Below are 12,796 nucleotides of genomic sequence, written 5' to 3'. Positions count from 1 at the left end.
TTTAAGTGACGAGCAGCCAATGAACGAAAGGAAACAAAGAGACCAGTTGAAACCATAGAAACGAAGAGGAAGTTTACTGCCACGGTGTCTCAAACCATCCTCGAGTAGCATCAAATTACGGAGAATATTGACATTTTATTCATTTAATCGAGAAAAACCCACACACTCGGAATAATAACAATACTATTCTTTTTGTTATTCTATACCCAGCTACTCGCTGAGTGTTATTGATTTAGTTGACACAGCTCGGTGGTGAGGCTTCTTCATGTAAAATTAGCTGAAAGCTAACTCTTTGGTGCCTGTCGAGTGGAAATGTTCAAAGCAAAAATACTCTTTATTGGTCCCACTGAGGTAAGTGAATACCTTTTGAGTTCTGCAGCGTGACTTATTTTTACTGTCGAGCATGGTGGGGAACAATATGATGATGATTTCAACAGTGAAAGCGCAACATAGCATGTGGTAGTAAGTAGTAGTTTCTTACCCGGTAACGTTACACAGCAACCAGCTCACAGCAACAAACACAGTTACAACACTGTTGTCGTTTTGAACCTGTGTAAGGTTTTCAGAAGTGCCTAACTTAGCTTTATATATTTGTATGTATGTTCAGTAAAAGCAGGCAGTATAGGATAGTAATACTGACTGGTCTGTTTCTTAAATTGTGTGTTTCTATTTACCTTTTTACACAGTAGACATGTTGGCTTGTCATTGTAGGAAAAGCACAGGTGTAACTAATAACATAAATTATGGCTATTTCCCCGTTGGCTGTCACAATAAACAGTACTGTACAGGTAAATGAGAAACAGACTTTATTGATTTATTAGTAACACGTGTGTGTGTGTGTGTGTGTGTGTGTGTGTGTGTGTGTGTGTGTGTGTGTGTGTGTGTGTGTGTGTGTGTGTGTGTGTGTGTGTGTGTGTCCTCCTGCTGTAAGATTAAATGTCTGCCATGAAAAATGTCTACAAGATTAATTTAATTTTCATTTTGTGTAGTTAAGTGAACATATTAAGTATTTGAATTGATACATTTTTAAACTCCTTAATGATGTCAAAGTGTACTTGCATTGTAAATGATGATGCCTGTCTGTTTTGCAGAGTGGGAAAACGAGTATTGCCAATTTTCTCTCTGACACATCAGATAATCTGGGATGTGACTACCAGCCAACTCAGGGAGTCAGGTAACTGTGTCAACTTTACTGCTATATACTGGTGCAGAGAGTTTAACCTAGTTGCATGAATCACTGAGAGGATGGAGGTAACTTTAGGTCAATGAATACCTGTAACACTGGGGTCAACTTGTATAAAATCAGTGACATCACTGAATAGATTATTAGCTCTAACCTGTTATGATCAGTTTGAAATACTGTGCAATATCAAATATCTTGAGGTATGACTTGCAGATTTTACACAAAACACATGCAATTGTTTACACTTGTTTTAAGGATACTGGAATTTGAATCGCAACCTCAAGGCAGTGGTACCAACAAAACATGTGAGGTTGAACTTTGGGACTGTTCAGGAAATTTAAAGTAAGTTGAATAGATCATTAACATATGTTCACTTATTAAAAAAGGTTTTACCCTGTCCCACCTCCCACCTTGTGATTTTGAAGTCCTATTCCTTTGATAATTATTTTCCCCTTTTCTTCATTCAGATTTGAATCATGCTGGCCTGCACTTATGAAGGACACCAGCGGTATGGTGGTCATCTTTAATCCAGATGTTCCAAGGCAACTCAAGGAAATAGAGACGTGGCATTCGATGTTTATCTCCTCTCAAGGTTTGCAGGACAATCAGTGCTTACTCATAGCTCACCACAAGCCTGGCAGCGGAGAAGTTGACGAACACCTGCCTCTAGGTAATCCCACTGCAGGCCTCCCACAGCTGCTGTTTGAGTTAGTAATACCATTTCTCAGCTAACATTGCTCATTCTTTCTCATGCAGCCTCACACTTGAGTAGACTCCCACTTATCCACTCGAACCTGGAGGAGGATCCAGAGGCTGTAAGAAGAGCTTTCAACAGATACTTGGGAACTGTTGTAAACACGATGTCAGAGAGTCGGGAGAGAGAAGAGATGTCGATCATTACATAGCAACAAAGATCAATGAAATATGGAGCCTAAATGCAGAAAAAAACGTTGTCAGCATCTTCAATCTCTGTTTAACATTTCCAAACACCTCATTAATATCACATCTTTACTGCAATTTAGTTGTGCATGAAATGTCCTTAAACCCCTTCTAAACTTTATATTTTCCTACAGTAAGAAGTTCTTCTTCAGTTTTGGTGTCTGTATTTGTGTATGTCTTTTGTGAATAAAATGTTACTCACGCTGGAAATGAATACTCTGGAGTTATATAATAGAATATAAACATCTGTTTATTTGAAAATTTGGTGCTTGTTGTTGAGACTGTGCAGAGGAAAGAGAGAAGTTCAGTATTTAGACATCATATCCAATAATGCCTCCCTTGCCAATGCACTCTCCAATGTAGAACCACATCAGCACTTCTGTGGCCACGAGTCCATTCCTTAAGGCGTCCTACAGAAAGAGATAAAAACACTTTCAGTCAAGAAAATTGCAGAGAATAGCAATAATTCTCTCAATAATTTACATGCCATTGTAACAATGAAGGATTACATATACAGAATTGTTTTTAAATCCCTTTACATGGCATTTCAGTACCACCAATATATGCACACACTGATTTATCTCATCAAGGTCAGTTGTAGGTATGTCACTAATATGTCTGAACTTTGTGTAATTATTAACATTTGCCAAAAAACAGTAATCGGTGTGTTTTCCTCTCATTTTGCATTCAAACAGCTAAGATGGCATTGGGCCACCCTCCACTGGTAGCCCATTTCATTTCTGTGGCCAACTGTTTAATATATTGTTTGACTCAGTCATTTCAACAAAATGTGACGGCTCCAAATTACTTAATAGGTTTCTGGGCCATGTTACATAACAGCCAAAACAGGTATGATGAACACATTATGAATTGCATCTGCTCCTTATTCAACACAGGTTTACATTTTTGCTGAATTAAGCCAAATAAAAGTTCATTCACCTATTGCTGACTAAGCAACTCAGGGTTCACACACTCCTCGGTGACAGAAAGGCAGTTATCACCATACTTGTCAGACTCACCTTAACTGTGACCTGTGCCATCCGTCCTGTCTGGTAGCTCTTGACGAGGCCTTGAGCTGCCTCTATGGCTTTGGGGATCTCAGCCGGAGACGGTGGGACGAGCTCCACCCGGGCATAGTGCCAGAAGGTCGCCAGTCGTGGTTTGGAGTATGTGACAGCGGCTGCAAGCGACACACAAGCACACGGTGTCTTCAGTACGGAAGCTGAGAAGCAGCAACGTAAAAAAACAAAAAAAAAAAAGCCAGAACAACCTCGCAGAAAGATAAAACGTTGTTAAGAAATGCCTGCTGCAGTGGTTCATTCGTATACCGTATTGACACCTGTGTAGACGTGCAGAGGTCACACTGAAGTTGCGCCGCTGTGACAACGTGATCGAGCCGATGGTACAAAGTTTACTCCACTGACTCAAGTTTGTGATCGATTAAAACAAAAAAAAGACAGCAAATTAACTTACCGCCGATTAAAGTCGGTACTTTAGCAACGAGTTTCTGTACTGCCTGGGCCATGGTGAAGACTGGACAAGGCTCTGGATAAGACTCCAGGAAAAGGAAGAAAGAAGGAAAAAAATAAAGTGGCGTTGAAGAGTTTCCGGGTCGCTGATTTCAAAATAAAAGGTGGTTTTGAAACTTGAAGGGAAGATATTTTCAAAATAAATGCTTCAGAAACCAAAACTGGGTTTGAAAACAAAAACAATTTCAGCGCAGTTGAGAAAAAAAACTAGGACACTGTCTCCATAAAAAAAAAAACAATTATTAAAGAGTCAAAGAAAGACAGCTTTATTTTAGATTAAATGAAGGACTTGTGACATGTATGACAAAACACAAAAAACAACAGATCAAAGGCTAACAGGAGAGATTCAACTTTAAATTCTTAAGAGACAAAAAATCAGTCAAACTGCATTAAAGTGATTTTAAATACAGGAAAGTAGCCTATTATGATTTTGAAATTACCAGTGCAGCACCCAGATGGAAAGGCCACAGATAAAGATCTCCACACAATATTTGCACTGTTTCCCAGAGGAAACCAATAGCTAATTGGAAAATATGAGAGTCTATCTTTTCCACAGTCACACCCATTAGGATGACATTCAGTGATGTAAACATGCAAAATGGCAACAAGGGTTATACACCATCTTTGTGTGTGTGCGTGTGGAAGACATTGTGTGCTCAACCTTTGTGTAGTTTGTGTGTCTTACATGGATAACTAAATCATTACTCACTCCCCGCTGACTCATCCTGCTGCCCACATAAAAACACCAGGAACAAAATGCTGCAGTGACGATGTAGCTACTAACAAGAATACAGGTTTGACCTGCAGATTGTCAGGCAAACACCCACCAACTGGTACCATGACCTGCCAAATTAAAGCTGGAAAGATGGTGCGATTTTACTTTACATCTCTAAAATATCTAAATAATGCCCCCAAGTTTCAGGAGTATAGCAAAATTGGATGTAAACAGTTTGCAGGTAGCTGTTAGTGTTAATTTGAGAGCTCCTACGAAGGTGTTTGCATCATTAACAAAAAATCTCTACAGTAAACAAGGCAGAAAAGAAATAACACTAAACCTGTTGTGGTGAACATGAGGCGTAATTATATTTTCTGTGAATAAATCACTAGAGGGAGCTATCCAATACTAGATACTGATAACAAATGAAGTTAGAGGCTATAGGCACAAAACATTGTCAGTGTTCAGTGTTGTATACTTTTCTTATATTCTGATGTCACTTGATGCTGTATGTGTAAAAAAAAAAAAAAAAAAAAAAAATGCCCTGCTTGCCTTGAGAGTTCTTCAACTCCCTATACGCTCATGCAGCCTCTGATGGTTAAACACTGTTAAGACCCACGGGACTTTATTTTGAGCTACTCTAATTGCCACAGTTTCCAGAAATACCAAATATGTCAGTCTGAATTATGGGGAAATGTCTTAGGCGGGAAAAAAGGCATCACACAGCAGCAAGAATTTTCCATTTCTACACAAGTGTGGCAGCTGTTCACAGAGTGAGGGATAAACATATACTACAGTAAAACAAGCTTACACACCAATCTTGAAAGACTGAGTGTGGAAAGATGTTTAGTTAACGGTATTTCAGTAAGTTTAGATGGACTATTAAGGTTAAACAATGAAATGATATCAGTCATTTGCCCTCTGCCCTCAAAATTTACTTACTGGCTTTCTTGCCAAAGCTGGTATTGCTCTCATGTCATTATGCTAAATATAAAGCCGAGCTGGAATGAGGGGTGAACAAGAAGCCTGGCTTGTTACACTTGTAGTTTTTATACTTTCACCTGAGATGTAATATGTTAATAACTGCTGAGCTACTTTGCAACACATCCAAAATGTGTTGCAAAGTAGATATATATAGCTACATATATTTTTACCTTTGGACAGAGCTGTTTCCTTCTGTTTTTAGCTTAGATAATCAACTTATAGCTCTTATTATATTAATAAATAGCCATTCATTTTCTCCTCTAACTCCTGGCATGGTAACACATTTTTAATCAACCTTTGAATCCATTGCTTTCAAGTACAAAATAGTAGTGAATTTCCAGTTGCTGACACTTTTATCACCCTGCAAAATGCATAATGAAAATGACCTTAATTTCTTTTAACCAATTTTAAGGAGAGTTAAAGTCAGACTGTGTCCGTCAGAGAGAGCCTGCAGAACAATGCTCCTTTAGGAGGTGTGTGTCAGCTCCACAGTCCACAGACAGAAGTGTGTGAGTCATAGAAACAGACTGGAAGAGACAGAAATATACATAGACAGACAGGAAGACGAAAACAGACAGGAAAGGAGCCCGCAGCGACTGTGTAAATCTTGCCTTTCATGGTCTAAAAGGACTAGAAAATTCAGATGAGATTAAAACAAATTACATCACTACCTCAGCCTTGGCAATCAACACAAACACACACACATTTGGTGATAGAGCAGACCCACAGGCTGGAGATCAGTCTGCTGGGTAAGAAGACGGATAAGGGCATCATCCATTTCTCTGCAGTGACTTGTGGGGAAGTGTGAAGCTGGAGGATGATTGCCAAGACCAACTTGATGAGGTCATTTGTTTTAATCTCACATGTAGCTATTTCTGAATTTTGAACAGTCTCACATTTCATCTTCGTCTTTTGTCTCTAATAATTGTCTAAATCCTCTGTTTTCATTCCCTCCATCCTGCCCTGTTCATATTTTATATATCCAGACTGTGTGTAGATAATTTAAGGGAAATAAACTGCAATTAACAGTTTATCTCTTTTGGACAAAGCTCTAAAACTTTAAGCAGGAAAAGTTAAGTGAGGCAGAGTTAATAGATGACATAATGCCTCAGTCAGGAAAACTATGTTCGACACTCAGCTATACGCTATAGCTGTAACATAAATTAGGACACTATTGGAAATCAGACCGGATGTGTAACCCTCAACATGTGGCCTGAAAATCTGATCCCACTGTGTCTCTGGGTGTCTTCGTGCCTGCAAGTCCTTTTGTGATCCAATTAACCTGCCAAGATCTTAATGCCGAGTGTGAACAGGGTCCCAGCTCATCACTTTGTATCCCTGAGGAGAATAATTTGTGGGTAACCATCAAATTGAAGCTTTCTGCTTGAAGCTATAAAGCTTCTCAAATCAATATTTTGTTCTGAGACATACGGTATAAAACACTCTGGGCAAATATCAACATTATATTCAGTGTGTTTGGTCTGTGCCATCTGTCAGTAATACCTTTTATGTACTGTCTATGGCATCATTTAAACTGACTTCTGGGTTAAAACTGAATCTGTGTATCTGTATCTGGTGTCCACTTGAAGGCTAATACACAAATCTAAATATTGAAGCAGTTTACGGAGCATGTCTGTTCTTTTATAAAAAAAACTGTTCTTCTTTGTCACTTGTTATTCAGACATCTAAGATCTTCACCTACCCCATCCCCTTCTCACGTCAGCACCTAAAAGCCGTCCTCTTTCAAGCTCACATTGAATTGAAAACACTGGTGATATTGTGCGATAATGACAGAAGCACGGCACGGCACCTCCCAAAACCACCAAATATTCCCTTATAATGTCAGCCATTCTTCAAATTTAAACCTAAATCGAACTTGTCGGTGAAGAAGACAAAGAGAGCTGGGGACACAATGAATTCCTGTTACAGTCTAGGTACTGTAAAAGGGCCAATTAGAGTCAGACTTCCACCGTCTTGTTCTCTTTGGATGTCTGACTGGTGAGCAGCAGGGATATATCCATTATGTCAGAGCACAGAGGTAATAAGATTTATGAACCTCACAGCATATGTCTTCATTTATAGGTTGGTCTCTTTAGTCTGACCATCACATATATAGCCAGAGGCTCCTGGAGAGACAACTGAAACAAAGGCTCTCACCAAGGCTGCGGCCTCATTTTCTGTTACGTGGTGGGGAGTTCAGCCCTCGGTCTTCAATCCTTATTCCTTCATAAGTAAAAGAACAAGGTGATGTAGTGGTTAAATCTGGAATATATTACCTCCCATGTGGTGCAGAGACACTGAGGGGACTGATGGCATGTACTGCACTAACTTCTGGTAGGTTGATGCACCAGTGGAGGAGAGTGATTTATTCTCACTACAGATTATTTAAAGTAAAAAAAAAAGAAAAATCAAGCATCAGAGTTCTTAACAAAATCTCTGGCCACACTGGAAAATAGCACAACAGACATGTCAAGGCTGAGGCATGATGCAGAAACATTAGGTCTGAAGCATGTAGTAATAGTTGGAGCTTTTAATTGGGTGCAGAATGTAACATTTCAACCTGAACCATGTCTTCATTAGAGTAAGAGGTGGTGTAGAGGTTTAACCTGCCTGAACCCAACTAATGGCTGTCTTTCATAGGATGGAGAGGTCACGGATGTTGCCATTGCCATATTGTAAAAGGACAGATAACCATACTATATCTTAAAATATCATCTTATATAATATCCCATATAATTTCACATAACACACATGGATTCATTTCTGAGAATTTCTACGCAGGTTTGTGATTATGTTGAAATTTGAGTATAAAGTGTAGGCCTAATCGCTTCCTCAATCCTCAGTGTCATGCCATGTCTCCCTAGTGTCAGTAGTGAGAGTGTGTGTGTGTGTGTGTGTGTGTGTGTGTGTGTGTGTGTGTGTGTGCGCAGTATGGAGTGTGGCAGGGAGGGGTTTTTACTTGTAATTGTTTTTTCTGTTTCTATTTTTCTATGTGTGTAAAGCACTTTGTGTTGCATTTCCATGTATGAAAGGTGCTATATAAATAAAGATTGATTGATTGATTGATTGATTGATTGATTGATTGATTGATTGATTGATTGATTGATTGATAAAGTGTAAGAAAATACTTCCGACCTCTAGGGGGCATTCAATCACAAACTGTGACCTCATTCTGTTGTCCTTTTTGATTTTTTCTTTTTTTTTTTTACTTAAAATGTATTACTTGAGTGTGTGTTTGTATATGGAGGGTTAGAGGCAGTGAATGTATGACAGTTAACATATTTGCTTTGATTTGTTGGCGGTAACGTGGTGAGGTCAGAGGTCAGGACAGGTGGCAGCTGGGAAGTTAACGGCAAGAAGTGAAAGACGCTTCATAAAACATAACGGAGAACAAATGTCCAAGCAGTGGAGCTGCAAAGAGAGGAGGAAGAAAAGATAAAGGATGTGAGAGTGATACAAATTCGGACAAACCCACTGTCTCTACTTTTTTTTTTTTGGCGAGCAGCAGTAGCAGCAGCAGCAGCGATCAGAATACCTGTTGCCACTCTCATCTCAACCGAGAAGGTTAGTGATTTTTTTTTTTTTTTTTTTAGAATGGCGAAAATTGGAAATAAACTTTAAATAAACTTTCTTTTTTTTTTTTTTTTTTTACAGTCTATGAAATAAACTGAGGACAAAAGTGAGGCGACAACGCTTGGACTCTTTATCAGGACTTAACAGAGTTGGAGCTGGTCTTGACTGAAACTGGAAACAGGATGAAGACGCTAGAGGTAGGCCACGCGCGCGTGTGTGTGTGTCTCACTCTGTGTGTATTCATTGTTCTTGGAAAGCATTTGATTATAGCCAAAAGTTTGGAGGCAGTGGCTTTTATTTTATTTTTTTATTTCATGAAGTAGAAATATTTTTGCTTGGATGGCTGCTTTGCTCTTGGCAGTCTGTCATCAGCTTCACAAGCTCATCACCTGCACTGGTTTTCCAACAGAAGGAGTTCCCAGGGATGCTAAGCACTTGTTGACAGATTACATTTTGGTTTTAAACACTTTTGTGTTTACAACATGACTTCATATGTGTTCCACAATAGTTTTGATGTCTCCAGTATGAATCCACAAATAAAAAAAGGCATTGAACCAGAGTGTATCCAAACCTTTGACTGGTAGTGTATATTGTATATATTCCAGGTTATAATTTGTTATAAATCCACTTCCACCTATAGAGCACTGCAGTGTGAATCAATCAGTGTGTGTCTCTGTGTAAGGGAATCATACAGTTCGTATTGGTGGAGATGGGACAGCATGTGCTTGTGTACACACTGTCTCACTGTTGGCTGTTATGTTGATATTGTTGTAGTCATATATATCATTATATCAGGTTGTGATCACAGGCTGTAGCCAGACACTGTGCCAACTATCTGTTTCCAACAGATAGTAGTCCCTGATGAGGATGTATGAAGCTAAACCTAGATTAATGTGTGTGTGTGGAGCGTGAAGTGTGGCCATTGTTGATCTGAGCCTAAATACACTATATGCTCTCGGGAGTGGTTGGAAATAGTTACTCATACAGCTTTCTTTTTTCAAATGGTGTTTTTGTGTTCATCATTGTCATGACACTGTGACAGCGGTATATTTTTGGCTGCTTGACAGATGGTCGATCATGACTGGCAGGAGGCTCTTCTATTCATTTTTCACTAGTCTGGAATTTATTTCCTTCGTGATTGGTAACACATGTCATAAACTCTTCCTACCTACTGGCCATGCTGCCAAGGCTGACAGACGTTGAACTATAAAAGATGAATGAATGAATATCTCTGCGTTATTAGGATGGCCAACTGTCATAGCGACAGGAGTAGAGATAGATACTGTATTGATTCAGATTCCCAACATACAATTAGAATATAAAGGACATAAAAATAATGTCTAATGTTGTTCTCAACATTTTTTGTGATTGTCTAATCAAAAGTATGAACTCACTTTTCAAAGATAATTTTCTGAGGAGCCTGCTGTCATACTGATTGGCTGTTGTACAAACATTTTGAAGGATGGTGCCTCTTTCTGAAGGGCTAACTTACTCTCTGGCAAACGCACACTCAGTGTTGGCATGAATTTTGTGAATTTAACAAAATACATTGTGCTCAGATCACTGTACTGAATGGCCAGTATAGTGTTTATCACTTGCTTTACAAAGTCCAACACACTCAGCAGCTCCTTCGTGGCAGTGTTCAGAGAGAGATTAATCGTGTGACTCCTGATGTTAGGGTCATGGTGTCGATTCCCATCTTGACAGAGATGACCCCCGCAGCAGTGATCATTGCTCCTGTGTTTCTCCTGTGTTAAAGTTGGTGTTTGCTTGCCGTGAGCGGTGTTTATTGTGTGCACCCTGCTTTCACATAACTTTTTTATTTTGCAAGACTGACCATGTAAATGAGCTTCAATTCCAAAATATCAGGATTACAAGCAACCCCAAAAAACATGCAAAGGTCAAATCCATTGCACGCAGCAGTCAGAGCTACAAGACAATTTTTTAACATTAATAGAATCACCTGCGTCACAGAGCACAGCCATAAGCTGTCTCTGGGTTTTGGGAAGCGTAGTTTGCACACTGGAACCAATTAAAGAGCCATAAATTGCCTCAGACTGTATTTTGTTTATCTCATTTCTTACTCTGGCTGACTCAGAGAACATTCATAAAAGGATGTCTCAAATACCCCAAATTACCTTTTTAGCAAAAATTATTTCCAGCTCAGCTGCTTAAAACTTATTCAGTCTCACATTAAATATTGAGTTTGGATCCTTTTCCGTATGTGACAGACTGTATAGGTCAATGTAACCAAACCCAAAGGCTGCTGCAGCGTCTCATTAGGTTTGCCCTTTTCCATATTTGTTAGCCTTATTTGACTTTTTTTTTTTTTGGACCATTTAATCAATAGTTCCTGAAATGAATCAGTTAAGTGTCGTGCCTGTCAATGTGTGCGAGTCTACTTCAATTATCCAAATTTTAAACTTTATGTTGGGTTTGGGTTAGAAGCTGTCACAAACAACCCCGAGAAATGATTTATTTTCATATTGAGCACTGATTGCACTCTACAAATGCACACAGGCACATTTATACACACACACACACACACACACACACACACACACACACTCACACACAGCTGTTACTGTGGTTTCTCTCTGAAAGGGAAGATTATCTGTTGTCACGCGAATCGGCTTCTTCTTCACTATAATGTTACAGCTGTGTTTCTGCTGTCTGACTTGCAATATGTAGAAATAGAAGAAGCTGGCAGGAATGGTCTTGGTGCGGTGTTGTTTCAGCTCGTGGGAGTGGTTATAGGCTACCTGTGAGGAACCAAGGGTGATGTAAAAGTGCAATTATGAGTGGATGCAGATGTGTTTATAATGTGCACACTACAGTAAGTTGGAGCGTTTCTGTGCTGATACAACAGGCTGCATGACGAGAAAAGGTACAGGTACCGTACATGATTTGTGTCTGCAGAATCAAGAGCTAAAAACATCGTCATGTTTTGAAAAAGGAAAAAAAAAACCACCAATACAAGCTTTCATGCATAAATCACATTTCTTTAATGTCAACTTTGTCATGTTTACACGAAACTCATGGTGATATATACACATTCATTTTCTCTTCAATCAAATGTTTGACTAAACAATAAGCTACAGTATACAATTCATTCAAGGATAGGCAAGGCAAGGCAATTTTATACACATCTATTGCCAAGTGCTATGTAAGAACCCCTTTCATAAAGACTCATTTATATTCAAAAAACAAAAATAATCACATCTCAGTGCAGGCTGGAACAATACTTTGAGGCTTTTATATAACAACCTTGATGGAGTACTTAATTTAGTCATTACAGAATCATTTTATTATTAAATGACTGCAGTAGACCACAAAGGTGTGAAAATGCCGGAGTCTAATCCAACCAAAATGGCCCTGTTTACGTAAAACTGAATCATTTTTTGAAGTTGACAGGTTGTGGTCGGGATGGAAACGAAATTTACCACCAATCACTGAATATTTGGAGATATCTTTTTGCCATGTCAAGGCTAAAGTTAATATTCTGGATATGGGGCTTTACATGTTCAGATGCAATCACTTTGTGTAAAAAGTCTGATAAGGAGTTAAAAGAAACTTTCAAAAACTGACAGCAGCGTTGCATGTGTGCAATTCTTGTTATCAGATCATGTTGGATCAGCCACACTTTTCACATTAAGCAGCAACAACAGTAGTCAAAAAGTGGAATATTTTCTAACCCAGAGCTGCATTTTCTCCACGTGATGACACTGTCTGTCCTTAAAACCTCAATTCAGATGATGGCCGCCAACACCACACCCCTACTAACAGGATTAACTTAAATGTTTAGTTTTATCCTGCTGGTAGTCCAACATTCAATGATATTCAGCGTACTATTATACTGCCCTACAAAGGCAA

At 39.0% G+C, this 12,796-nt stretch overlaps 2 protein-coding genes across 2 annotated transcripts; one reads left to right on the top strand and one right to left on the bottom strand.

Annotated features, from left to right (window-relative positions):
* The first annotated feature begins 56 nt into the window (after positions 1 to 56).
* On the top strand, positions 57 to 2,334 carry ift22 (intraflagellar transport 22 homolog (Chlamydomonas)). Its single transcript, XM_085804486.1, has 5 exons — positions 57 to 351; positions 1,092 to 1,174; positions 1,439 to 1,525; positions 1,651 to 1,853; positions 1,940 to 2,334. Exons 1-5 carry the CDS (start codon positions 313 to 315, stop codon positions 2,086 to 2,088), a joined length of 561 nt encoding a protein of 186 aa, XP_085660612.1. The 5' UTR covers positions 57 to 312; the 3' UTR covers positions 2,089 to 2,334.
* A 20-nt stretch (positions 2,335 to 2,354) lies between these two features.
* LOC146970439 (ATP synthase F(0) complex subunit g, mitochondrial-like) lies at positions 2,355 to 3,655 on the bottom strand. The gene is made up of 3 exons (XM_085804487.1): positions 3,596 to 3,655; positions 3,142 to 3,302; positions 2,355 to 2,532 (listed from the first exon to the last, which is right to left on the bottom strand). Exons 1-3 carry the CDS (start codon positions 3,645 to 3,647, stop codon positions 2,434 to 2,436), a joined length of 312 nt encoding a protein of 103 aa, XP_085660613.1. The 5' UTR covers positions 3,648 to 3,655; the 3' UTR covers positions 2,355 to 2,433.
* Positions 3,656 to 12,796: the final 9,141 nt, after the last annotated feature.

Source organism: Trachurus japonicus, chromosome 17 (assembly GCF_045865225.1).
Source record: "Trachurus japonicus isolate A0001 chromosome 17, Traja_1.0".
Taxonomy (NCBI): Eukaryota; Metazoa; Chordata; class Actinopteri; order Carangiformes; family Carangidae; genus Trachurus; species Trachurus japonicus.
This window is presented reverse-complemented; position numbering and strand designations above follow the sequence as displayed.